This window comes from Corythoichthys intestinalis, chromosome 1 (genome assembly GCF_030265065.1).
Source record: "Corythoichthys intestinalis isolate RoL2023-P3 chromosome 1, ASM3026506v1, whole genome shotgun sequence".
NCBI lineage: Eukaryota > Metazoa > Chordata > Actinopteri > Syngnathiformes > Syngnathidae > Corythoichthys > Corythoichthys intestinalis.
In genome coordinates, this window is record NC_080395.1 from 26,046,493 (window position 1) to 26,073,035 (window position 26,543).

At 39.6% G+C, this 26,543-nt stretch overlaps 2 protein-coding genes across 10 annotated transcripts in view; both read right to left on the reverse strand.

Annotated features, from left to right (window-relative positions):
• chd9 (chromodomain helicase DNA binding protein 9) overlaps positions 1–10,863 on the reverse strand; it is a 148,804-nt gene extending 137,941 nt beyond the window's left edge. For 3 of the 6 annotated variants that reach the window (XM_057846585.1, XM_057846567.1, XM_057846543.1), the window contains exon 1: positions 10,444–10,863. The gene's annotated coding sequence lies outside the window, so the exon portion shown is untranslated. Of the gene's footprint in view, positions 1–10,245; positions 10,339–10,443 lie in introns of all 6 variants that reach the window. The other 3 variants (XM_057846560.1, XM_057846552.1, XM_057846577.1) reach the window with 3 other exon arrangements.
• Positions 10,864–15,304: 4,441 nt separating this feature from the next.
• aktip (akt interacting protein) lies at positions 15,305–26,166 on the reverse strand. 4 transcript variants are annotated; one of them, XM_057854278.1, is made up of 11 exons: positions 26,018–26,166; positions 25,497–25,591; positions 25,075–25,222; positions 23,506–23,705; positions 23,347–23,411; positions 23,152–23,252; positions 21,523–21,611; positions 21,347–21,445; positions 21,129–21,236; positions 20,993–21,053; positions 15,305–16,335 (listed from the first exon to the last, which is right to left on the reverse strand). In XM_057854278.1, the coding sequence occupies exons 3-11, from the start codon at positions 25,120–25,122 to the stop codon at positions 16,228–16,230; spliced, it is 879 nt and encodes a 292-aa protein (XP_057710261.1). In that variant the 5' UTR covers positions 25,123–25,222; positions 25,497–25,591; positions 26,018–26,166; the 3' UTR covers positions 15,305–16,227. The 4 variants fall into 4 exon arrangements, with proteins under 4 accessions (XP_057710261.1, XP_057710279.1, XP_057710270.1 ...); XM_057854296.1 differs by lacking the exon at positions 26,018–26,166 and adding an exon at positions 25,893–25,944; XM_057854304.1 differs by having other exon boundaries at positions 16,216–16,360.
• Positions 26,167–26,543: the final 377 nt, after the last annotated feature.

A 26,543-nucleotide genomic window follows, 5' to 3' on the forward strand; every position in this document is an offset into this window, starting at 1 on the left:
CCACACAGAAATCATCAAGTGACTTCCTCCCTCACAGTAGCTATTTTTATCATCTTATCCTTCAGTGAAACACGCTAGTTGACTAGTAGATCTCCATAATGGCCCTCCATGCGGTGTTGAAAAGAAGCGCTCGAGCCACGTAATAGCTAGGTCAGGAACTATGTGCTGTCAATTATCTATCAGCAGGCTTTTCATGTGTGTAGCAAAAGCAGCTGGCGCGAACCAACTGCCAGCCACCGGCAGCAGGTGCCTGTTCGTGCAACCCCTCGTACACTCTTTCCCTCCCCCCAACTGACCCCCCACCACTACCACATCCCTCCCTTCTTCCATTCCCCTCCACCACAACCTTTCCCAAACTCAACAGCCAACGGAGCTTCAGGGTAGGACACACAGGGAGGCGTTGACAGCTGATAGAATTTCAACAGCCCAGGAACAGAGGCAGACGAGGTCCTTTGGGGGCGTGTGCTTGGCGACCGCAGACAAGCGGAAGATGACAGAGGCCAGCGGATGCTTCGTTGTTGTGCCGAAATGCTAGTTGGCAAACACGAGGAGATGCTTTAAGGAATTGTGGATGGGAGTTTGGATTGATTAGATACGGAGATTCACACATTCTTAAAGTGCTGCTAGCTCTCCTTTAATTAACAAAAAACTCAACAGTCACAAAAATAACTCAAACTAATTTAAATAAAAAAGAAAATAACGAAAATTAACCAATACAAATCAGATATTACCAGACTTAAAAGCATGTCATGTTTGATTTGCATTTGGTACAAAATACAATACAAATGTATTTTCTTGCTAGCTCAATCCACAGGGCACGTGTTTTAAAATTTGGGAGAATGGTCTGCACCAATATACTGTAGATATGTACAGTGATACCTCTATATACGAAGTTAATTCGTTCCAGGACCTTGTTTGTAAGTCGAAATGGTCATATGTAGAGCAGGATTTTCCCGTAAGAATACATTATAATGCCATTAATTTGTTCCACAGCCCAAGAACCTACACTAAATCCGTAATAAATACTGCTGTTACTATTGCAAATAGGAATTACAAAGAGCAAAACTAATAAATTATGAATAAAAATCGGAATAATATAATAGTAGCAGTAATAATAATAATACAGTATTTGTAATAATGTAACGAATCGGGTTCTAATATAAGGACGTTTTGTTGTTGTTCCTGAACGCACCGCGGGGCTGACGTGATGGTGAGCAAGAGAGTGCAGTTCTATTTCTAGTTCGACATGCGTATTCTTTATTTGTTAATCTACAGTACATGTAGAGTATGTGGATATTTATATACGCAATAGCTTGTCTGCTGGGTTTAGCTAATTTGTGTGGTAATTTGTGTGACTTTGATTTAAGAATTTCAAAAGGTAATGTAACAAAGGCATATTCTTCTACAAATTGATAGGCTGTTTGTATGTACAAGGGCCAAAAACAGATTCACATTATATAGAAAAAAAAAAAAAAAGAATGTGTCATTTTCCTGAAACAAGAAAATACTTAAAATGTATTTTATGCATGTTAAAATGATGATTTTAATGTATGTTGTATATATGTTAATAAAAAAATTGACCATATTGATGCTACAGGCCTTTTAACTTTTGTTGAACAGCCCAATGGGGCAATCATGCCAATCCAACAATTGTCTGGACTTTCAATGAGATTATCTAGTCACACTTTATTTAACACCTGCGTCATAAGGCTGTGATATGACCGTCATAATAATGACATGACACTGTCATGAGCATGAATGAATGCTTATGACAGACACCATTAAGTGTCATCTGTCAAATTATGTCAAGAACTCCATTCATGTCCAGTCTTCTCCAGTCTCCAGTCTTTTGCATCTAGGCCTGCACAATATATCGTTTGAACATCGCTATCACAATGTGCGCATGTGAAAAAGTCACATCGCAGGACATGCAATTGTTTTGTTTTTTTTGTTTTGTTTTTTTTAACATGTAAACTTTTGTTTTACTTCATAAAACCAGCAAGTGTGCAGATCCTGGATCCCTTTTATACATAGCAAGCCTGGTTTAGACAGCATTATATAAATAAAAAATGTCCCCGATCCAATCAAGTGATCAGAAATTGAGCCAACCGCGCCATTTTTCAGCGGATAGGAATAGAGTAATAAGGATCAGGTTTTTAATTATAAAAATATATATTCTTGTTTTTCTGCTTGTACAGCGCCACAGCTTCTCACGCTCCCTCCTGCTAGGCAGTGCGACCAAACTGTTTTTCTTGGTTACCAGAGCAGGTGGTGTTTGGTACTTAACGTTAATGATGATTGTCAGGTTTTTTTGCTATGATCTGGCCTGAGAAGCTCCGGTAGCGCTACGATCAAAGGCACAAATGTGTTAAACATTGTTAAACTTGCAGCCCAGACTGATGTGTGTTGTACCACCTCATTCATTGTGTAAGTGAAAGGCTGTTCTCTGCAGCGTGAGTTAGGCCTGCACAATATATGGTTTCAATATCGCCATCGCAATGTGCCCATGTGCAATAGTCACATCGCAGGACATGCAATTGTTTTATTTGTTTGTTTTTTTTGTTAACTTTTGTTTTACTTAATCAAAGCAGCAAGTGTACAGATCCTGGATCCCTTTTAAGTACAGCAAGCCTGAATTAAACAGCATTATATGAATTAGCGATGTCCCCGATCTGATCATGTGATCGGAAATTGGGCTGATCGTGCCATCGGGTGAAAAGGATCGGGCTTTTAAATAAAATATATTCATGTTTTTCTGCTTCATGCTCGTACAGCGCCGCAGCCTCTCACCCTTCCTCCTGCAAAGCAGTGCGACCAAAGTGTTTGTCTTGTGAAAAATATGGGTGTGCCTACATTTGTATTGGTGCAAAAAAAAAAAAAAAAAACGTAAGTGTGGAGCCTTGGCAATATACACTCACCGGCCACTTTATTAGGTACACCATGCTAGTAACGGGTTGGACCCCCTTTTGCCTTCAGAACTGCCTCAATTCTTCGTGGCATAGATTCAACAAGGTGCTGGAAGCATTCCTCAGAGAGTTTGGTCCATATTGACATGATAGCATCACACATTTGGTGCAGATTTGTCGGCTGCACATCCATGATGCAAATATCCCGTTCCACCACATCCCAAAGATGCTCTATTGGACTAAAATCTGGTGACTGTGGAGGCCATTTGAGTACAGTGACCTCATTGTCATGTTCAAGAAACTAGTCTGAGATGATTCCAGCTTTATGACATGGCGCATTATCCTGCTGAAAGTAGCCATCAGAAGTTGGGTACATTGTGGTCATAAAGGGATGGACATGGTCAGCAACAATACTCAGGTAGGCTGTGGCGTTCCAACGATGCTCAATTGGTACCAAGGGGCCCAAAGAGTGCCAAGAAAATATTCCCCACACCATTACACCACCACCACCAGCCTGAACCGTTGATACAATCAGGATGGAGCCATGGTTTCATGTTGTTGACGCCAAATTCTGACCCTACCATCCGAATGTCGCAGCAGAATTCGAGACTCATCAGACCAGGCAACGTTTTTCCAATCTTCTATTGTCCATTTTCGATGAGCTTGTGCAAATTGTAGCCTCAGTTTCCTGTTCTTAGCTGAAAGGAGTGGCACCCGGCGTGGTCTTCTGCTGCTATAGCCCATCTGCCTCAAAGTTCGACGTACTGTGCATTCAGAGATGCTCTTCTGCCTACCTTGGTTGTAACGGGTGGTATTTGAGTCACTGTTGCCTTTCTATCAGCTCGAACCAGTCTGGCCATTCTCCTCTGACCTCTGGCATCAACAAGGCATTTCCGCCCACAGAACTGCCGCTCACTGGATATTTTTTCTTTTTCAGACCATTCTCTGTAAACCCTAGAGATGGTTGTGCGTGAAAACCCCAGTAGATCAGCAGTTTCTGAAATACTCAGCACGTTCAAAGTCACTCAAATCACCTTTCTTTCCCATACTGATGCTCGGTTTGAACTGCAGGAGATTGTCTTAAACCAGAGTTCACAAAATCCGGACCTCGGTGCCACTTTTCCTGTCGTGTTTTCCACGTCTCTCTCCCCTAACACACCTGAATCAAATGATTATGTCATCAGCAACCTCTCCAGAAGCCTGATAATTATCCTGATTATTTTGATTCAGGTGTGTTGGAGGAGGGAGACATGGAAAACATGACAGGAGAAGTGGCACCGAGGTCCAGATTTAGTGAACCCTGTCTAAAACCATGTCTACATGCCTAAATGCACTGAGTTGCCGCCATGTGATTGGCTGATTAGAAATTAAGTGTTAACGAGCAGTTGGACAGGCGTACCTAATAAAGTGGCCGGTGAGTGTATATCGCAATGTTAATTTTTTCTGATGCCAATCCTAAACAGAGCTATTCATATTATCTGGTGAAAATTCTTCTAGTTTTAATATCGCAATATAATATCGCAGTGTATCGCAAACTCCCCAAAAATCGCAATGATAGGTTTTTCCAATATCGTTCAGGCCTAGCGCGAGTGTCAAAGTGTGACTGAATTGGAGTGGACTCACTCAATGAAGCATTTAACAAAGACAAACATTTTTCTACGTTATTCTTGTTTAAAAATAATCCACATTATGAAAGCGGAATGGTGGGACAGTGGTTAGCACGTCCACCTCACAGTTCTAAGATTGTGGGTGCAATTCTGGCTCCGACCCTCCTGTGTGGAGTTTTCATGTTCCTCCCATAGCTGTGTGGGTTTTTTTCTGGGTTCCTGCCACATCCCCAAAAAACTGTGCATGCTATGCTGAATGAGCACTCCAAATCCAAATTGCCCTTAGGTGTGAGTGTTTGCATGAATGGTTGTGTGTCTATATGTGCCCTGCGACTGGCTGTCAACCTGAACAGGTTGCCAGCCAGTTGTGTACTCCACCAGGTGTACTCCACCTCCAGGTGTACTCCACCTTCTGCCTGGAGTTAGCTGTGATAAGCTCCAGCACCCCCGCGGGTCCCGTGAGGATAAGCGGTTCATAAGATGAATGAATGAAGGAATTATCTAAACGCTATGGAGAGTGATTAAAAGTATGGCGTTAAAGGTGATGCAATGAAAAATGTGGGTACACCTATTTTATGTGCTAGTGCACCTTATGAAAAAAGTTAAGTGCAACCAGTGCAACCAATGCAAAAAGTAAGTGTGGAGCCTTGGCAATGTACTAGTATACCATATCGCAATGTTCATTTTTTTCTAATATCTTTCAGGCCTATACAAAACAGAGCGATACAGGTTATCCGGTGAAAATTCTTATCCAGTAGTTTTAATATCGCAATATAATATCGCAATATATCGCACACCCCCTAAAAATCGCAATGATAGTTTTTTTTCCCCAATATCTGTCAGGCCTATTTACAACCAATCGAAAGTGACATAATTTGCCAGATGACACTTAATGACATCTGTCATAAGCATTCATTGATCTCATGACAGTGTCATGTCCTAAGCATTCATTGATCTCATGACAGTGTCATGTCCTAATTATGAAGGTCTTATGACAGTCTAATGATGCCGGTGTCAAATAAAGTGTTTCAGATTATCTTTCATCAGATATTTTGGACTACTTTTCATGAGCAAACTGCTCCTGTTGACTCGGGTATGAATGGTTCTTTCTCCAGTTGACATGTTTCAGCTCCTTCCAAAGATGTTCAATAGGATTTAGATCAGGGCTCATGCTGTCAAGCAATGGGCAGAAAGGGTCAATGTGTGGGGGTTATTATGTAATATGTCCCCATTGTTATGTCACAATCACACTCACACAGACCTATTTTCAGAATTAAGCAAATGTAGTTACAATGCTGTTTTATTTCAGCCAATGTGGACCGGACAGCACTTCGGAGACGCAACGATTTGGATGCAGGCTAGAAAAGTCAATTCTACGTAATATGTCCCCTTTTACCAAACACAGCCTCATATCACGAATAATATTGACTTCATATCAGGTCAACAAATCAGTGAGGGATTTCCTACAAGTGACGACTCAAACTTCGTGGTTTAATAACATCGATTGATCCAATTTTATAAATTCAGTTAAAACAAAATGAATCCCGAAGGATTCCCGGTTTCCCAATTTTACTGAGAACACCCACTTGGAGAAGACAACAACATACTGTGTTAAAAGTATTGTAATGAACTAACAATGTGTGGTCACAAAACCAGGCCTTCACCCTATCAAGACCGAAGCAAACAGCAGTGAGCAGACCTCCGCCAAGGCCAAACAATGATGTCAAATTGTTAAGAGTCTTCTTCCTATCGATCGTAGAGGGTAAATATGTTTTACTATTAATATATATACAGTATTTTTAAATGAATAAATTAACATAGAGCCTGATAAAGGAATAAATTGGTATTCTACTCCTAAGATGTCGACAAATGTTTGAGAGAATAGTGGCCATATTAAAAACAATAATGGCGCTACGCCAAATTACTATCCTCTTTTCATCGACCTTTCATGCTAATAAATGCTAAGCTAATAAAAAGACTCCATTCATATTGCTTTGACAATAACATCAACTTTACAAAGCCAGCATTTTCACAGCTTTTCCGCTTAGTGCTCGTCATACATGGAATTGCTGGGATGAAATCTACTGAAATATTTTCCGCCATTCCAATTTCAAAGCTAGAATCAGATCAATGTTAGAGGTGGTAAAATGTCAGTATGTAAGGGTATATTCTAAAAAGACAGTAGAAGTGTTGTGAAGTTTAAGAGTCAATATTCGGACTAAACACCATATCTACTGTAATTTCATAGTTTCAAGTTTTGTAAAAAGGGCAAAAGTTGGAATGTTGTCATCCACTTAAGCACCTGAATGCATAATTCTGTGTCAGTTGTAAAAGCACACAAAGATTAGTTTTTGAATTTGTATTTTTTCCCTGTGATATGGCTCAGATGCTTGCAAATTGTTTGAAAGTAAAACTGGAACTCTTCATCTATCCATCTATCCATTTTATAGGTTGCTGATTTTATGCAATGTGTTTTGCATGCACAATTGTAGCAAATTATTTCACTGGCTTTTGTATAAAAGGCAAAAAAGGAAAGGCATTATCACCATTTTCCATATTGTCACCCTTTTAAAGGGAACCTCGGACTTAAAGACTTGGCTCTAATAAGCCACAATTGTTCTCTTTAACTAAAATATGTTGTTAGAAACACATACAATACTGCCATCGATTTAAAAATTTATAATATTTGGTACATTTTTGGACCTACGGAAGGCGCCATGTTTTATGGACGCTCGGGGTGATGACGTGGATTGTCACTGTCACTCGATGAATACTACCAGGTTACTGCAATTCCTTCTACGCGGCAAGACGTCCAACACATGCGCTTATTGGTTAAAAGTGGCGAGTACTTACTATTTGTATTTTTATTTAGTCTTTTATTACCTTTTCATGCCCTCAAAATATGTTTTGCACGTGTTTCCCTCTCATACATCCAAGCATTGCGTTTCGTCGTGGTAGTTTTAAAGCAGTTGATCTATTGACTACATTAGTACCGTAGCATACAACTATCTGAACCTTTTGGAATTTCTCACATTTCTGCATAAAATTACCATCAAATGTGATCTGATCTTTGTCAAAATCACACAGATGAAAAAAAGTGTCTGCTTTAATCAAAATCACCCAAACATTTATAGGTTTTCCTTTTTTATTGAGGATAGTATGTAAACATTGACAGAATGGGGAAAAATAAGTAAGTTAACCATCACATTAAATATTTTGTGTATATTATATAATATTTTATATACTTTACATTCCCATTCCTCTCTACAAAACTCTTGTATTTCAGTCAGATTCCTGGGATGTCTGGCATGAATCGCTGTCTATAGGTCATGCCACAACATCTCAATGGGGTTCATGTCTGGACTTTGACTTGGCCACTCCAGAACGTGTGTTTTGTTTTTCTGATTTACTTCCGTGTTTTGGATCATTGTCTTGTTGCAGCATCCATCCTCTTTTGAGCTTCAACTGTCTGACAGACGGCCTCTGGTTTTTCTGCAAAACATCCTGATAAACATTTGAATTCATTCTTCCATTAATGATTGCAAGTTGTTCAGGCCTTGAGGCAGCAAAACAGCCCCAAATCATGATGCTCTCTCCACGATGCTTCACGGCGCGGATGAGGTGTTGATGTTGGTGAGCGGTTCCATTTGTCCTCCACATATGATGTCTTGTGTTAATCCCAAACAATCAAGTTTGGTTTCATCAGCCAAAACCTCTGTGGAGTGTCAAAGTGCCTTTTTGCGAACACTAAACGAGCAACAATGTTTTTTTTTTTTTTTTAGACAGCAGTGGCTTCTTCCGTGGAAGCAGCTTTAAACCACTCATCAGTGATTGGGCACACACTGACTTAAATTGTTTGGTAAAAATTGGTTTCAATTGCTCTTTAAGATTCCTCACATACTTATTTTTCCCCATTCTGTCATTGTTTGCATGCTATCCTCGTTAAAATATGAAAACCTATAAATTTTTGGGTGGTTTTAGTTAAAACAGACACTGTTTTATATCCGTGTGATTTTGACAAAGATCAGATATCATTTGAAGGTTCACATACTTATTTTTCCCCATTCTGTCATTGTTTGCATGCTATCCTCGTTAAAATATGAAAACCTATGAATTTTTGGGTGGTTTTAGTTAAAGCAGACTTTCTTATATCTGTGTGATTTTGACAAAGATCAGATATCATTTGATTGTGCAGAAATGTGAGAAATTCCAAAAGGTTCAAATACTTTTCCATACCACTGTATTTAAACCACCTTATTTGATATTACTACGTTTGTTTTTTCTTAAGGCATCTTTAGTATGTTCTGTCTGTATGCATCTAAACAAAACAAGCTGAAAGTGCACCGTAGTAATTTGGGTGTCAAATTCGCCTCGTGTAAGCCATTTCGCCAGTGTAGCACATTTTGGCAGAACACTTTTTTCCTACTCTCCTCTAGTCTCACCCCGTCTTTCCTGTTCATTTTGCTTTTCCTGCTCGTTTTGTGAAATATCGACAGTGTTGTCATGCTCATTAATGTTCATCTCGGATTCAAATTAAAAGGGTTGGACAGATGACATGTTTATGTCGCTAGAGTCATATCTGGAAGCCCGGCAGCGTAACCGTATGACGTCACTGCCCTGCGACGTCAACAACTATGGCGACTATGGTTAAACTAATTTTACAAATTGTATAAAAACGAAAACATCAAGAGGGGTTTAAATACCAAATTATTTTAACTCATAATAACATTCATCTTTTAAGAACTACAAGTCTTTCTATCCGTGGATCCCTTTACATCAAGTTTATTTTTACCAGGTGGGCTAGCAGTGACTAATCATATATCAGTGCCACTGACGCCGATAGATGTCCAATCCATTCAAAATGAGAAGGGTGGCAGTTTAAATGGATTGGAGGTCAACCAATCCACTGCCAATCCTTCCTAGTTTACATGGATTGGACGCCCGTCGACGTCAATGGCAGATAAGTTAGATGATGCTGGGTTCTGTAAACAAAATATATTCAACAATAATAATAATAAAAATTAAATATAAATGCTAGATACTTTATTTAACACGCTTTCTGTGTTCTGGGTAAAACGCAGAAGGTATTGTCGATATGTAGGCGGAAAGACAACCTCACTGTCACTCTTCTCGACACTTTACCGTTGACATCAATCAAATAGCGGTCAAAATGAAACAAATATAGAAGTAAAAGCGCAGGAAGCGGCAAACAACAAGCCAAGTCTGACGCCTTTGCCTTCCCTTGACACATCGACATAATCCTGAGCCTTATAACTAACATTTACACGCCCTTTCTCCTCTCTCTTCCTTCCATCCCATCCTCGGGTGAAGTGACTCTCACACGCGTCGACTTCCAGCTGTTCGCACCACAACCGCGACTCCCCCAACACAGCACATCCAAATATTGAAGCAATTTTTTCAATTCCCCACCAAATAAAAGTTCGTTTCCATTCCTCAGTGTCAGCCCCGGGGGAAAATTCTCAAGTCAACTGGAAGTTGCGTTATGAAATAAATGCCTATTACGATGTTAAAATTCGCAAACATGTCAAACTATGACAACAAAATTAGTGTAAACTGCACTGAGTTTTAGAATGATCTCGGTGGTGGATAGACGAGTGAGGGTGTAGGTGTAGAAAGGGGTCGACGTCGATGGTTGCCGCGATAACAACCGCCACGCCGGGTGTTATTTCCGGGGCTAAGTTTCGGTTTCAATAGCGAACTGTTCAACTCACCACCCACCAAACGGCGGCTCTGGTCGCTGTCAGTTCAGTACTCAAGCTCAAGCTCAACCCCGGCGAGGAAACTGCGCCGAAGTCGGGCGAATTCTGTTTGAAAAGTGAGTGGAACAAGTGCGACGAGACGACGCGTTTGACAGCTTCCTCTTGCCACACAAGCGCATCAAGCCAACCGGGAAGGCGGCGGTGGCTTACCCGAAACGCAGCCGTGGGGAAGCGACGCCAAACGGACTGAATGCGTGCTTGTTGTCGGTGAAGTTGGCTTCTCCGTCGGCGACCTCCGCACAGCTGCTGCTCAGTCGCCGCCAACCCCAAGCCCGAGCCCGGCCACCTCCGCGGCTGCTGCTGGCTGCTTCTATGTTGCTGCCGCCACTGCTGACGTGACTGCCGATAAGGGCACATTTGCATACTAGTGACCTCCTCCCTGATTGGACGTCCGGGCGTTCGCTGTAATTTCGCCCCGGAGAAGTGCCATTTAAAAATGATGAATAAATATAAAGTTTATTTCAGATTGTAAATAAATAAACTAATAACACTTCCGTGCGCGAGAGAGCGAGGCGGTGCAGCGCCGCCCACACTGTGAGAGCGGTAGATTTTATCACGGAGTCGTCGGTCTGGGCCAAAGTCCCCGTTTGTTGTGGTATCGTGACACCGCGCATAAAATGGCCGCGTTAGAAGCCAATCCGGAGAGCTTTTGCTTTGGCACATGGACTACAAGTCAGTCCTCTAATTCGATGCGAACATGACAGGAGCCCCGGAGATGGGCTCCACAAGCGTCGGACGAGATGGACCTCAAGTGGCTGACTTTGAAAATTACACCTTGAGGGTGACCAATTACTTCAGTTGAAAATAAGTAAAAGAAAGCGTGAGAATGGATGGACGTAATGAACAATTTAATGTAGGGCTGTCAAACGATTAAAATTTTTAATCGAGTTAATCACAGTTTAAAAATTAATTAATCGTATTTAATCGCAATTCAAACCATCTATAAATTATGCCATATTTTTCTGTAAATTATTTTTGGAATGGAAAGATAAGACACAAGACGGATATACAGCAGAAAACACTCAGGTGAACAGGGCCATTTGGGGGCCCTGAGCAAAATAATGCCAAGGGGCCCATAATTTTGACCAACCATTTCGTCACAGTGCACTGTGAAACCCATACATGCAATCCAATCCATACGTCCATATTTTGTATATTAATCATATTTTGTTGAACTGCATACTTCAAACTTCTCACCCCAAATGACATGTAATGACAAGAAAATGGACGTTTAATGTGGCGCGCATTGCCGTTTATACATGCATTCACGATGCTCTATTAACAACGTATAAAATGAGGTTACCAGATTGGGGGCCCCCTAGTGGTTAGGGGCCCTAAGCAGCTGCATCGCCTGTGTATAGGCTGGGCCGGCCTTGAGGTGACTTGAAGTTCCGCTCTAAGATCCTCAATTTGGACAATTTCAAAATTGTCCGATATGCATGTGTGATACATCATTGGAAAGCTTAAAATCTCAATTTTCTGGGGGGGAAAAAACATTTTGAACAGGAGGGAATTTTTAAACAGCAAAACCTTATCTGGAGGCGAGAGCACGCGAGAGCACAATTACAGACGCCACGACTTTAACGAGATATTATCGCGTACTTACCTTGTTTCGATCCAAAAACTCCATGTAGCATGTATCACCGAGTGTCAAGACACAGCTGTGAATGGCCAAAGTCGGATTTTTGGGGGATTTTATGGGTGAAACATGGTAATATAACAAGGGTCGTGATGCAGAAATCACAGACATCAAGGAATAATTGAGATTTTCATTTACATATATTTACCCTTTTAAACGTTATTTTTCAATTTTTCTTTGTTTGGATCGAGTATTTGTCATCTAAAACATTGGGGGAAATGCGACAGTAACGACAAAAAAAATTAAGCGATAGTTATAAGGTAGATATATCCGTGACTTTTTTACAGACGCCAATTTTTTCATTGTGACGTAATTTGTTTAAAAGTCTAAAATATACGAGTGATTAATTTTTCAAAGTCGTTTTTTTTTTTTTTAACTAAATATTAGACATCAATTAATTATTCTAAGCTAAAAATGACAGACATTTCGAATAATAAATACGATTACTTACCTTCTTTTTATGGGTTTATAGGTTGAAACAAAAGCGGTTGCGCGACGTCTGTAAAGAGGGGTTTCCAGGGTAAAACGGACAAATTAAAAATAGTTTGGGGGCTTAATTCACCATGAATCTGCCATTGCAGCATATATACATATTGTTCTATCAAACACAACAGTTCTTTTGTCTTAAAATACAGCAGTTTATTCTAAAGAGGGGTGCAAGAGCAGAAACTGCTTGTTCAGCCTTGTCTGTGTTTTCCGCCATATACATTCAACATACTGTACATAAGCAGGGGTGAAAGTGGCTAGAATTTATTGCCGGAACTCCCTGACGTGAAGGTCGCCACGGAGCGTATTTGTGTATGGGGGGGGGGGGGGGGGTGTCAAACCTCTTGAACTACTGAAATGCAAAGAAAACTGTTTTAGCAGTTATTCCTATAACACAAACAAAAACTGATTTTCATTCAAAATTGTATTTTTTCAATGATTTGCAAAATAAAAGTTAACAAAAACAGCAATAACCCCAACTTCAATCTCCTAACTTTTATTTTCCCTCATTTCCTCACATACTAAATGCCAAATCTCAATTTTAACTACTTAAGAACATAGGATGTACTAGTATATTAAAATTGAAGTTAATGTAAACCTTTACTTTTTTTTTTTTTTTTTTAATAACAAAGATTATGTAACATACATTCAGAAAAGTAATGCAGAGTGAAATGGAATATATTTTGAAGATTGCGCAAACATTTTTTTTTTTTTTTTCAATCATAAGGAAATGAATAATTAGCGTAATATAAGTGAACAGTCCAAAGTGCACATTCACAGCTAAGGTGTACTGAACCTCCCATCAGAGCAAATGAAACTAAATAAAATTAAATAAGCATCCTCAATTCTTCCGTCGCTCTTAAAGATTTGATCTATTTTATGTTGCATTGCCCCCCTTTTTTTTTTTTTTTTTTTTTTTGCTGCTGTAGAAAACATGCACATTTGAACCAGTCAGAGCTAACTATCTCTGCTGATCACATGTCACCAGTATGTCAGCCAACTGAACGGATAAATGAGTCCAGGCGTTTTGCTTTGCTGCCTGCATTCGCACATTTATGTGACTCATTATCGTCAGACTCAGGTAACTGCAGCAGCTGGGGAAACGTCCATGCCGTCCGTGGAATAAAATAAACAATAAATGTTGGTGGAAACGGATTACGCTACACAAGCACTTTATTATGCTTGTTGTTAACACTTGTGTATGTAAATCTGATGTTGGTAGATTGTTTTCTTCTTGGAGATGAAATGCATGTTTGGCAGCTTAGCATTTCATTTTATTTTTTTTTAAATATAGCTTTTTGACAGTTGCCGTCATATTTTCGGAATCAAAGCATTGTGTACTGGAACAGCATTTCGGCCCTGGATCTTATACCAGAACAGCATTACGGCCCTGAATCTTATGCCGGAACTGCGTTCTGGCCCTGAATCTTATGCCACAACTGCGTTTCTGACCGTTCTGCCCCACTTTCACTCCTGTACATAAGTACTGTATTTGTTTATTATAATAATAAATCAACAAGATGGCATTAACATTCTGTTAAAGCGATCCATGGATAGAAAGACTTGTAGTTCTTTAAAAGATAAATGTTATAGAAATTTTATATTAAAACCCCTCTTAATGTTTTCGTTTTAATAAAATTTGTAAAATTTTCAATCAAAAAATAAATTAGTAGCTCGCCATTGTTGATGTCAATAGTTACACAATGCTCACTGTGCAGAAACCCATAAAATCATTTGCACCCAAGCGCCAGCAGAGGGCAACAAAACAAAAAACACAACAAGTGGACATGACACTGTGCTGTCATTTTAATCTGTTTGAGCGGGGCATGTGCGTTAATTGCGTCAAATATTTTAACGTGATTCATTTAAAAAACTTAATTACCGCCCGTTAACGTGATACTTTTGACAGCCCTAATTTAATGCATTCATTTTACTTGTCAAAATTCTACACTCAAAATCCCTTGATGACCATGTGAAAAAAAGTTGGTTTTAACTCATCTAATGCCATTGACAGTGATAGATGAGGAAGAGCTGCTCAAAGAATGAGCTGTTTTTACATTGATCACACACTTATTTTGCAAAATTACCATTTAAAACATTCAAACTGAAGTAGCCAATCAACAAAATTAATTGAACTAAGCTCTACTAGCTGACAAGGAAACAACAGGAAACAATATCTCCATAGTTAATATAATCAGCCCTGAGACAAAAAGAAAAAAAATAGAGACCTAGTATTGATGTGTATATATATCCTGAGAATATATTTACATAAAATGAATTTTATTTAGTGTCCACACCTATCTGTTGAAAGTCCCACAGGTGACAGTGCATTTCAAAGCTCAATTTCAGAGCACAAATCAGGTATGAAGTAAAATTGCTGCTTTGAAAGTTCAAATATGGCCTCCATCATCTGTTGTGAAATACCAGGAATATTTTTTTTCTTTGTGAATTTATCTTAATTTGTATAAAATTTTTGCAGCATGCACTATTGACCTTAATTACGTAAACACAAATGACACATTTGTACGGAATTAAAAAATACATCAGAAATCCCATTCAAACAGCGTCATAAAAAGTACATGCGTTACGAAAAAAGTTTAAATGAGGGTGATTTTGATTTTGTTCAAATTCATGAAGTATAAAAAAGCAACCTGGATTACAGAAATAGTGGAATCCAGAATTATGAATATACAGTGTATATATTTACCGTAATGTTAAACATTTATTTCATTGATACTAATTTTTCACAATACTTTTCAAAGGTTAGTCAACACAATTTTTTTAATTCAATGGAAATCTGATCACTTGAAATAGCTTAAAAATGAAGACCCACTTTTCTAATTGTAACAAAATGCAATAATCTTCCTAAATAATTAAATCATGAAAACAACCATGGTTATCAAATCAACATGTTTATTTATGTCAAGAGAAAAGCATTGACATAACTGTAGCAGGTCTGTGGGAAGCATCTAAATAAAAATGATTTGGATGAGAAGATTGGATGGGGGGGGGGGGGGGGGGGCTACCTTTCACAAATATTCTAAAAGATCCAGCAGCTTTTTAGCACCAATCATTAATATTCATATCATTAAGCCGAATAAAATTTAACCAACGAAAAAAAAATCCACATCCTCTCAGTGGAGGAGGGGAGAGAAGAAATGAACCTCTGGAGTAATGTGAGACATCTGTAGTATCTTATTAGAACAGAGAGGGAATAAAACAAACCAAAAAAAGTTAAACTGCGCTTGTCTTTAAATCAATCCAAAACCATTATTTACACATCAAAACTTTAATAAGCAGAAAAAATAAAAAATAAAAGACATCCGTGTCCTTACTGAGCAAAATATTTAACACCAGTCTGCATTAAAATAAACCAAAAGACGTGATAAAAGAATCATTGTCATCAAAAGATTTAAAAATGATTGAAAAGGTGGAGGTCCGATCTTCGCCCAGCTATGATTGACATTCCTGGTATGATGAATAAAAACAGTCCTGAGCCTAGAGATCATGAAGTCCGATGCACACTTTTTGGACTTTTGGAACGGTATGTAATCACCAAGCCCGGCCAGCATGTGCATATGGATTCTGCAACATCTACAAGAATTGCTAGATTCTACTTTGGAGACATCCATTTTGTCATCTTTGCCTTACATAAACTTGGTTTTCGTATGCTAAAGCTGTTGGCGGGAGAAGCTTTTAAAGCTGAGCAATATTCATAATGTCCTTTTCAGGGATCTGGCTCACAAATGTAGAGCGACTGGCGATACCTGTGCCTACTGCTAGTGGCCAGCGTTGGTGCAAGTGCGGCTTCAACTCCGAGGAGGGCTGTCGTCTTTACTGAAGGGCTGCGTCGACCCGGGTTTGACCCAAGACAGTCCCGAGCTCTGCGTTCCCTTGTGCTGCTCCTCAGGTCGTCTCTAGACCAAACGACTAAAATTAATGCTACATACAAAAACATAAAAAAATACTTTTTAGTGTGAAAGCACCGCCAACACACACTATTTTTAATTACCCCTGCCAAAGGGTGAAACTTATGGAAGGCGGAGTTTATGCATTCCGTTTCGTATGTATGTTTACGTCTAAGATAACTCAAGAATGAATAAAGGGATTAATATAAAACTAGCAGGACATGTTTGTAGTATGCAGTGTTCCAAAATATTTTATTTGCCAAAAATATTTCGTCGACCATCAACTTTTTTATGACGATGACAAGTTAAAAACGTGGCTTGGGAAACTAGAACATAGCGAGACAAAAATGCAACAACGTGTGTCATTTGTTCACGATGCGTGACATTTTCCCATTGTACATGGAGTAGGTCAGCTTGCATCGTAGCATGTCACTCATGTAAGATGTGCTGCGCCTTTACTTGACTCTCCTCACCCGAGTTTAGAATGTGTCTCAAGCTACAGTTGGGCAAATAAGTATTTAGTCAACCACCAATTGTGCAATTTCTCCTACTTGAAAAGATAAGATAGGCCTGTAATTGTCAACATGGGTAAATCTCAACCATGAGAGACAGAATGTGGGGAAAGAAAAAAACAGAAAATCACATTGTTTGATTTTTAAAGAATTTATTTCCAAATTAGAGTGGAAAATAAGTATTTGGTCACCTACAAGCAAACAAGATTTCTGGCTGTCAAAGAGGTCTAAAGGCCCAAGTACACCGCATGCGTGATCGTTGAGTTTGCGTTCCGGTTCAGTGTTGCCTGCGTGCCACGCAGTCCGTCAAAAACAGGCAAATCATACCGGCTGCTGCACGGCTGCGGTCCGCCAACCTCTTCCCCCCCCTCCCCCGTGAGCTCTCGCGTGATCGCGCGCGATAGTGTGCCATTTAAAACAACGAAAAACACACGGAGTCTATATTCATCAGAGAAGCAGAGAGAGAGCACATATTTTCTTTGCATTATATTTTAGTTAATCTGGAATTAAGAGACAGACATGACTGCATCATGATGAGATCGGGACAGAAAAACACACATAATAGGACACCTTGCAGCTTCCTTTTTTATATTGTCCTTATTGAAAGGATCTGCTGCATCATAAATTATTTTGTGGGTTTCCACCTCCATGATGAAGCGCTCATCATCCATCTTCGCTCGTGTTTAAACCGTGATTAGGCACCTGGGTTGTTACGTCCAGGCCCAGCTCCGCCCATTTTGCCGGATGAGTGTCCGGCAAAAATAGAAAATAGCCTATACCATCCGGCGGGCATGCGGCACGCCGGAGGTGGTACGCAGTCAAGCCGGAGCACTGACGCGGCCGGTATACGTTGAACAATAGGATATAATGGGAACGGATTGGCTCCGGCGCTATTTTTTGCCGGAGTCGGAACGCAAACGCAACGATCACGCATGCGGTGTACTTGGGCCTTTACTTCTTCTAACGAGGCTCCACTCGTTACCTGTATTAATGGCACCTGTTTTAACTCATTATCGGTATAAAATACACCTGTCCACCTGTCAGTCACACTCCAAACTCTACTATGGCCAAGACCAAAGAGCTGTCAAAGGACACCAGAGACAAAATTGTAGACCTGCACCAGGCTGGGAAGACTGAATCTGCAACAGGTAAAACGCTTGGTGTAAAGAAATCAACTGTGGGAGCAATTATTAGAAAATGGAAGACATAAAAGACCACTGATAATCTCCCTCGATCTGGGGCTCCATGCAAGATCTCACCCCGTGGCGTCAAAATGATAAGAACGGTGAGGAAAAATCCCAGAACCACACGGGGGGAACAAGTGCATGACCTACAGAGAACTGGGACCACAGTAACAAAGGCTACTATCAGTAACACAATGCGCCGCCAGGGACTCAAATTCTGCACTGCCAGACGTGTCCCCCTGCTGAAGCCAGTACACGTCCAGGCCCGTCTGCGGTTCACTACAGAGCATTTGGATGATCCAGAAGAGGACTGGGAGAATGTGTTATGGTCAGATGAAACCAAAATAGAACTTTTTGGTATAAACACAGGTTCTCGTGTTTGGGGGAGAAAGAATACTGATTTGCATCTGAAGAACACCATACCCACTGTGAAGCATGGGGGTGGAAACATCATGCTTTAGGGCTGTTCTTCTGCAAAGGGACCAGGACGACTGATCTGTGTAAAGGAAAGAATAAATGGGGCCATGTATCGAGAGATTTTGAATGAAAACGTCCTTCCATCAGCAAGGGCATTGAAGATGAGACGTGGCTGGGTCTTTCAGCATGACAATGATCCCAAACACACCGCCAGGGCAACAAAGGAGTGGCTTCGTAAGAAGCATTTCAAGGTCCTGGAGTGGCCTAGCCAGTCTCCAGATCTCAACCCCATAGAAAATATGTGGAGGGAGTTGAAAATCCGTGTTGCCCAATGACAGCCCCAAAACATCACTGCTCTAGAGGAGATCTGCATGGAGGAATGGGCCAAAATATCAGCAACAGTGTGTGAAAAGCTTGTGAAGAGTAACAGAAAACGTTTGGCCTCCGTTATTGCCAACAAAGGGTACATAACACAGTATTGAGATGAACTTTTGGTATTGACCAAATATTTATTTTCCACCATGATTTGCAAATAAATTCTTTAAAAATCAAACAATGTAATTTTCTGGGGGTTTTTATTCCACATTCTGTCTCTCATGGTTGAGGTTTACCAAGGTTGACAATTACAAGTTGCACAATTAGTGGTTGACTAAATACTTATTTGCCCCACTGTGTGCTGCGCTCCATCTTTCATGTTTGGAAACACAGTAAGATTTGTTTTCTTATCTTGGCAAGAGAGAATATCCAATGCTGCTTTAGCCTTTAAAGGTCTGCTGAGTGATCATCGACGCTAAATGTAACTCCTAGCGTTAGCATAGCATTCCCATTAGCACTAGCTTTAGAATGGCGAGCGTCTTCTTAAAACACTGGCCAGTCTAAAGAAGAGCCACTTGGCTTTTCTGGTCAATAGGTCTTAAGGGAGAGCCAGTGAGCTTTTCTTAGATAAATGAGCAATTACTGGGAAATACTGATTGCTTATATCACGGGTGTCAAACTGACTGCACAAAGGGCCAAGTGGGTGCAGGTTTTCATTCCAACCAATGAAAAGGACACCTTTTGACCAATCTGATCTCTTACATGGGTAATCAGTTAAACTTTGTCAGGTGCTGCTTGTTTCAACAGAAAATTCATTGGTTAAACTGTTTACGCGGTATCGGTTGGAACAAAATCCAGCACCCACTTGGCCCTTTGTGGAACTGGTTTGACACCTATGGCTTATATCTTCACCCAGCGTGTTCAATCTCGTCATTAGACGCTCTTTGTAAGTGCCTATAGGAGGCTAATTGTTCGCCAAATGGCTCTGGCTTGACTCAATGCAAAGCAAAAAAAAAAAAAAAAAATCCCAGACTTCCCAATGTTAAATGATCAGACATTCTTTTACATCCAGTTTGTGACTTCCAGGTGGGTTTAATTGAAAATAATGTACTGCTCTTTCTGCTGAGTGTGTATTATCATCACCAAGTTAGCATTGTCCTTGTACACACTACAACGTGCGCTCGTCTGTCGATGTTCATTCGAAATTGTGGGAAACCATTATTTTTGGACTAAACTTTTGAATTTTACAGACGAAAACATTTTGAGTAACTGTCAACTAAAACGAGATGAAATTTGTATGAGATTTTATCAACTCAAACTACAAGAAAATAAACACATTTTGAACTGACTAAAATGTGACTGATGAGTATTTTCATCCAAAAGACTAGGACTGAAACAAAAATTAAAAGGGCTGCAAAAAAAAAAAAACATTGGTATTTGGTAATATGAAACGGAAAAGCTGACTAAATATTGGGGTACCGAGTTCAAAGGTCACAGAGGCCTGAAAAGGAATTTCGCAATGAACTGATAACGGATTAGCACATTTAAGTCAAATTCTCAGGGTAGATGATATGATAAGAAGAGAAACGATGATGACATTTTGAGGCATATAAGCAAAGGTAGAGTGCCCACACTAACTATTCTGGTGATTGTATTTAGTGCTGCAACGATTAATCGATTAACTCAAGTATTCGATTAGAAAAAAATATTCGAATTAAATTTTGTTGCTTTGAGTATTTTTAGTATATTTAAAGTGGCATTGTAATGGTTTATTTTGAAAGTGTTTGCATTTAGTTTTATATATTAGCGTGGATACACTGCCCTCTGGGCTCTCTTTTCACATGGCTGAATCCAATTGCTCCCTGTTAAGATCAACATAAGATAAGTTTTTCTTAAAGCTAATATTTTTTTTAATGCATTCATAATTTAGTTTATAGGTATATTTAGCCATTTTTTGTGGAACTTGGTGTCTTAACCATTTGTTAAGAACATTGTAAAAAAAAATAAATGAACGTACGCATTTTATAGCATTTAAACTAGCGGACTATTTCTTTGTGAGTTAGCCAAATGTTCTTTAGTTGTACATAGATCAAATTTATACCGTTTAAAGCTCAGCTCAGGTATTTTAATTTTTCATGTTCCTTATCCGATTATTCGAACTAACTAGTCCATAAATTAATCGACTACTAAAATATTCGATAGCTGCAGCCCTAATTGTATTTGCTGTGATGGACTTACTTTGTAAGTGAACATTCGCTCTTTCGCCTCCTCGTGAACAGCTGGGTTCCATGGAGAAAAGCTGCAACACATTGGCAGGCAACAATATTTCTCATGTACTACAAGATAATACAATGAGTGAGGTCGGCCTACCAACCTTATTGCGTAAGGATCGTCTATCTTGGGCTGATCAAACAGACGACTATTGCATAGTTTTACGCTGTCCACTACTTTGCTTTTGAACAACTGCACATCCTTCTCATACCTGAAAGGAAAAAAAATGACAATGACAACTTAGCGTAAAACATCATTTCTGGTCAAGAACACATTACGTCTCTGATAAGGCCAAAGACAAAAAGAATAGTGGACACTTGCAGTACAGCAGCTTCTGGGTTGAGAGGTTCTGAGGTGTTAATCTTGTAGAAAATGGTACGTGCATACATGAGAACTTGCCAGATGTGGTTGTGATTCCGTCTACAGCAAGAAATAAAAACACCAAATCAAACATGATGTACTTTAGTGTAACATGTAAAAATTGCATTTGTGTTCACCTCCATTTGGTGAAAGCTCTTTTGACGTCAAGCTCGCCAGAAACTGGGTCGACAAGCGGATGGAAGACTGGCATGTCAAACACTAATTTCTGTAAATTAGAACAACAAAAAAACACATCATTGTGAAACAATTATGGACTTTTTGAAACCTGGCCATTGATTGGTTAGATCTGCTTCGATGGAAAAATATGCCGAGGTCTCATAACTGGATTTCTTACAATTATCATCTTGGGAGTGTGCGGTGGAGTAATTTTCCTTCTTCCTTGATGTGCTTAGAAACAGGGTGGGTGGAGGAATCCAGTTACCAGATACGCTAACAATTAACAGAGCTTCTTTCATTTTTTGACTTATATTTATTATGATCTTGTTCTTTGCATTGTTTAGTGGTCTGGATTCACCGTGGCACCGCGTTACCTCCCAGGCTAGCTTCATACTGCAGTTCATAATGCACAATTCCGATTTTTTGTCATATCGTTTTGGTGTACCCGTTCAAACTGCCTTTTCCCATTGAGCCCGTTCAAGTAATACACATGCACATTAATTCGTAGTCCGACACGCGCTGAGCAAACTGACCCGCATGCGCAGAAGCATCAAAACAAAAAACTACACATGCTGGCTGTATGTCATTCTAGGGTGATCATATTTTTATTTCCAAAAAGAGGACACAAATAACAAGACATTAATAATTCCCATTTAGTCTTATATTCAAAGTTTCTATGGACTGACAGAACGCACACACGTACAGTAAGCCTTATGTGCGTGTATCCGTCAGTTTGCCCTGATTTGGCCATGTAAGCAATACTGAAATATTGCTCATTTGGCGCATAGAAAGAAAATCTAGCATTATCAGAATTATCATTTTATTTTTTTATGACTGGGGTCAAGCCCGCCTTTTGCGTAAAATAGTTCAAGGTAGGCGCTAATGCTAATGCACAGCTACATCGCTGCAGTCCTGCCTGCCACTATCGTTCTTTGCTGACGTAATTGCTGCAAGAATTCAGATTTGGGAGACCTGATAGTTCAGGTAACCGCCACATTCCGGAAAAATGTGGCCCAGATCAGATTTAAACTATATTTAAGTTTCAAGTGACCCACATCGGATCGTCACGGGAAGACTGTCAAGTTCATGCCTCACTCGAGTCGGAAAAACACGAAAAAAATCAGATTTGTGCATTAAGACCTGCGGTATGAACCAAGCCTTTAGTGTGATACTATGACAGCATTGTGCTGCATTATTGACATAGACTATAGGAGGATCTTTTGTGGTGCCACTGTTTACATTTATCAGCTTGCAAAATGGTAGCGTGTAGCAATAAAACAGAACGATTGTTTAGCAAAGTTTCAGGATTTCACAGACAGATCGTTCACTCTTCCAAAAAAATAGCTGTGGGCCATAAATACAAGCAAAGCAAACCCATATGATTAATACTGCTTTGTGTCAACACAGACCCTACCTAATTAAAGAGGAGTAAAAACTATTTATTTTGCCTCATTGTGTCTGATATCCCTCACATATTAAATGGGGGTTCAGTTTTAAAAAAAAAAAAAAAGGTAGAATTTAAAATATGTCAACTTTTTTTTTTTTTTTTTAATTGTTATCATTAAAACACCAAAGAAAACATTACTCACTGGACAATCGCCATCTGGATAGTTATCCGGGATATACACAGTGAACTTGAAGACTCCATCTTGGTACAAACCATGTCTGATAAATATGACGCCAAACCACACTAAACAGGAACAATGCATGGAATACCAAAAACAACCATTTATCAAATCCGATTTTTGAATGTGCTTTAAATAATCCATTCTGTGAATACTTACTAAGTGCAGACTTGTAAGATGGCTGCACATAAATCCCAGGGAGTTTTTGCTTGATCACAAGTGTGCTGGAAGTAACATAAAAAGGTAGTATTCAAAACGCAGGTGAGAAGACATACCTTAACTAAAAATCGCTTCAAATGCGCAGTCTCGGCCACTTACAACTCAGCCAGCAGGGAGTATTCCAAGTAAAAAGGACCGTAGGGCGCATGCGGGACATTTGCGGAGTGGGCGGGGCTACCAATGGTCGCAGGCTTGGTAGCGGCAGCCGCATTCTTGGGAATGGCTGGGAGCTGCTTCTTGCTGAAGGATAGCCGGGACGGGCTGCTTTTCAGCTCGCCCTGGTCTTCGCTATCAGGTCTCTGCAATGGAACATGGGCAGTATCTCAGTATGTTATGAAAATTACTCACAAAAAGTTTCGGAAATTTAGCTTTAATTTCACAATTAACTTTAAATGCACTGTTCATGAATATGCCAATGGATAATTTAATATTTGGACACCAATGATCAACAGCCGTATGCCCCTGTAAAACTGGGCTCTGTTTTTTTTTTAATGCCATCATCAGGCAGCAACAAAAGGTACAATTTGCCTGGGAGAGTCACAGAAGGCACACAGGTGGATGTCCTTGGAAATGATTTAATTGAAAGAAGTGTGTGTATGTGTATTTTAACCATTCTTTCAGGTAACATCTCTCATCAGTCATGACTTTGAAAGGTTGGTCGAATCAATGTACAGCCTTGAATTATATTAGAGATGTGAATACCGTATTTTTCAGACTAGAAGTCGCACCTGAGTATAAGTCACACCAGCCATAAAATGCCCAACGAAGAGGAAAAAAACGTATATAAGTCGCACTGGAGTACAAGTCGCATTTTGGGGGGAAATTTACTTGATGAAATCCAACACATAGAACAGATATGTCATCTTGAAAGGCAATTTAAAATAAAAATACAATCAAGAACAACATGCTGAATAAGTGTACAGTATGATAATGTCAAATGATGCATGAACAATGAAATGCGAACGTGGCCGTTATGTTAACGTAACATAGCAATTAAGAGTTCATGCTATTCAGATAACTATAGCATAAAGAACATGCTAACAAGTTTACCAAACCATCAGTGTCAATCCAAAACACCAAAATTACATGTGGAATGATATAATAATGTGTTAATCATTTCACACATAAGTCGCTCTGGAGTATAAGTCGCACCCCCAGCCAAACTATGAAAAAAACTGTGACTTATAGTTCGAAAAATACGGTAGTCAAGAAGAAACATCATAGTACATCATCATCATTCATAATCATACAGTGCAAGTGCACACACACGGGGATGCTGTAATTATTTCCGAATATCACTTCACAACTGATGTCTGTGTCTCACTCAGCTTCGGCCAATCATACAAGTTTTGTGTGCATCTTGTGAGACCTCAGCTCAATAAGCACCCAAGCATAACTGCAATAGTGTGTTTTGCATTTCACCATAGGTCACCAGTAATGGCAACAATGATAACTAGAGAACAGAAAATTGAGCTTATTGCTAAACAGGAAAACAGCACTCATGTCTGTAGCCTGGCTGTTTAGTACAATATTGACGGTCACATTAATACGAATGCACACAAAACAAATGTATTTTATCATTCAATGCATTAACTGTTAAGAACTTCAAACAGCTAAGGATGAGCGCAATAAAAAAAAAAAAAAAAGTGTCTTCGACCTTCGGATTACCTTACGACTTGTATTAGCAGACATGCTCCAGAAGTTGCCTAGGTTCATTACTCATGTAGAACTTTTGTAGTGTGCCCTCCCTTCTTTTAAGTAGGGCCCATGACATTTGTGCGCCAGGCCATTCAGGGCAATTTATGTGGATCCGTATCTGAAGACAAACAACAGGCGCAAATTGTCTTGAAATGAAAATTAATCATCTCTGCTGCTGAAAACGACCACTTAAATATCCTGGTAATCATTTATTCACAATAAATGATGTATCATTGTAGGCCTATTCTTGTCAATGATATATAGTGACAGGCTAGTGACAGGCAGATGGTACAAATAACTTAAGAATTCTCCGTGGTCCAATAATACACAAAAAACAGAACCTGACTTAACAGTAGGTAATTACATTTAATGAAAACTGAGACGATACTAACCTCTATTCAGCATACTGTACAGCCATTTTTTGACTGTCGCTACTTTTCGAGTATAAACTGCTAGCTTGGCTTCTTTTCTTGAAAAACCTAAAACACTGACACGTGATATGATCATTTAGACGCAGCATTAACATCTTTCAAGCAACATTAGATTGACTACATTTTCATTTGCGAGTTAGCCAAGTTGACAGAAATGTGGCACGCCTCATGAGCTATCAATTTACATCCTCATTCGCTTAGCCATGGCTATTACCTTCCGTGGATAACATATTCTTACTTAAGACAAGATGCTATTTTTAAGGGATTGTATTTACTTTCGAAAACGGCTCTTTAATACTCATCTCAGTTTTAAAAAAAACATCTGACGTAACCTCACCTCGACTCTCGTAGCCCTACCTTAGCATTAGCTTAAGTATGTAGACAGATTCAGCATCGATGACAACTTGTAAGCCGCTCGAATTTTGTCCCTAAAAACTCACATTCCGTTTGAAGACGCGTAATAACTCAGTATAAAGGTTTACCTTGACTTGCGGATGGTAAAATACTCAGCTGCAAGCCATTTCCACGGTTGTAAACACGGCTAAACTAGCTAGCTAGGTTTGTAGCTAAACACTTTGACAGCCGGAGCTCAATCTAACCCGAATGGAGTGTGGGCGTTTCTATAGTTGATCTGACGTTCTTATTGGTCGGAGGAAATATGTTGCCTTTGTCTTATTGGCTTAAAATAGTCAGATGCCAAACCAGGAAAGATGTCTGAGCCGACACTACAGCGACGACGTGTGGAGAAAAGCTGACAAAATAGACTCAAAGGTACGTACCGTACTAAACAACAGCAAACTACTGACACTGATTTAGTTATGTAGTCGTAAATTACACCCCCCAAATAAATAAATGAATGAATAAATAAATAAATAAAAACTGACTCTAAGTATGAGTGCCCTATATTCATTGTCAAACCACTTCTGCACGTTTAGGGGTATGTAAAAATACTAGTATGGCTCAGCAAGCAGCTGTCTGCCTTAACAGCTGCCAAGTACCAACTTGGCC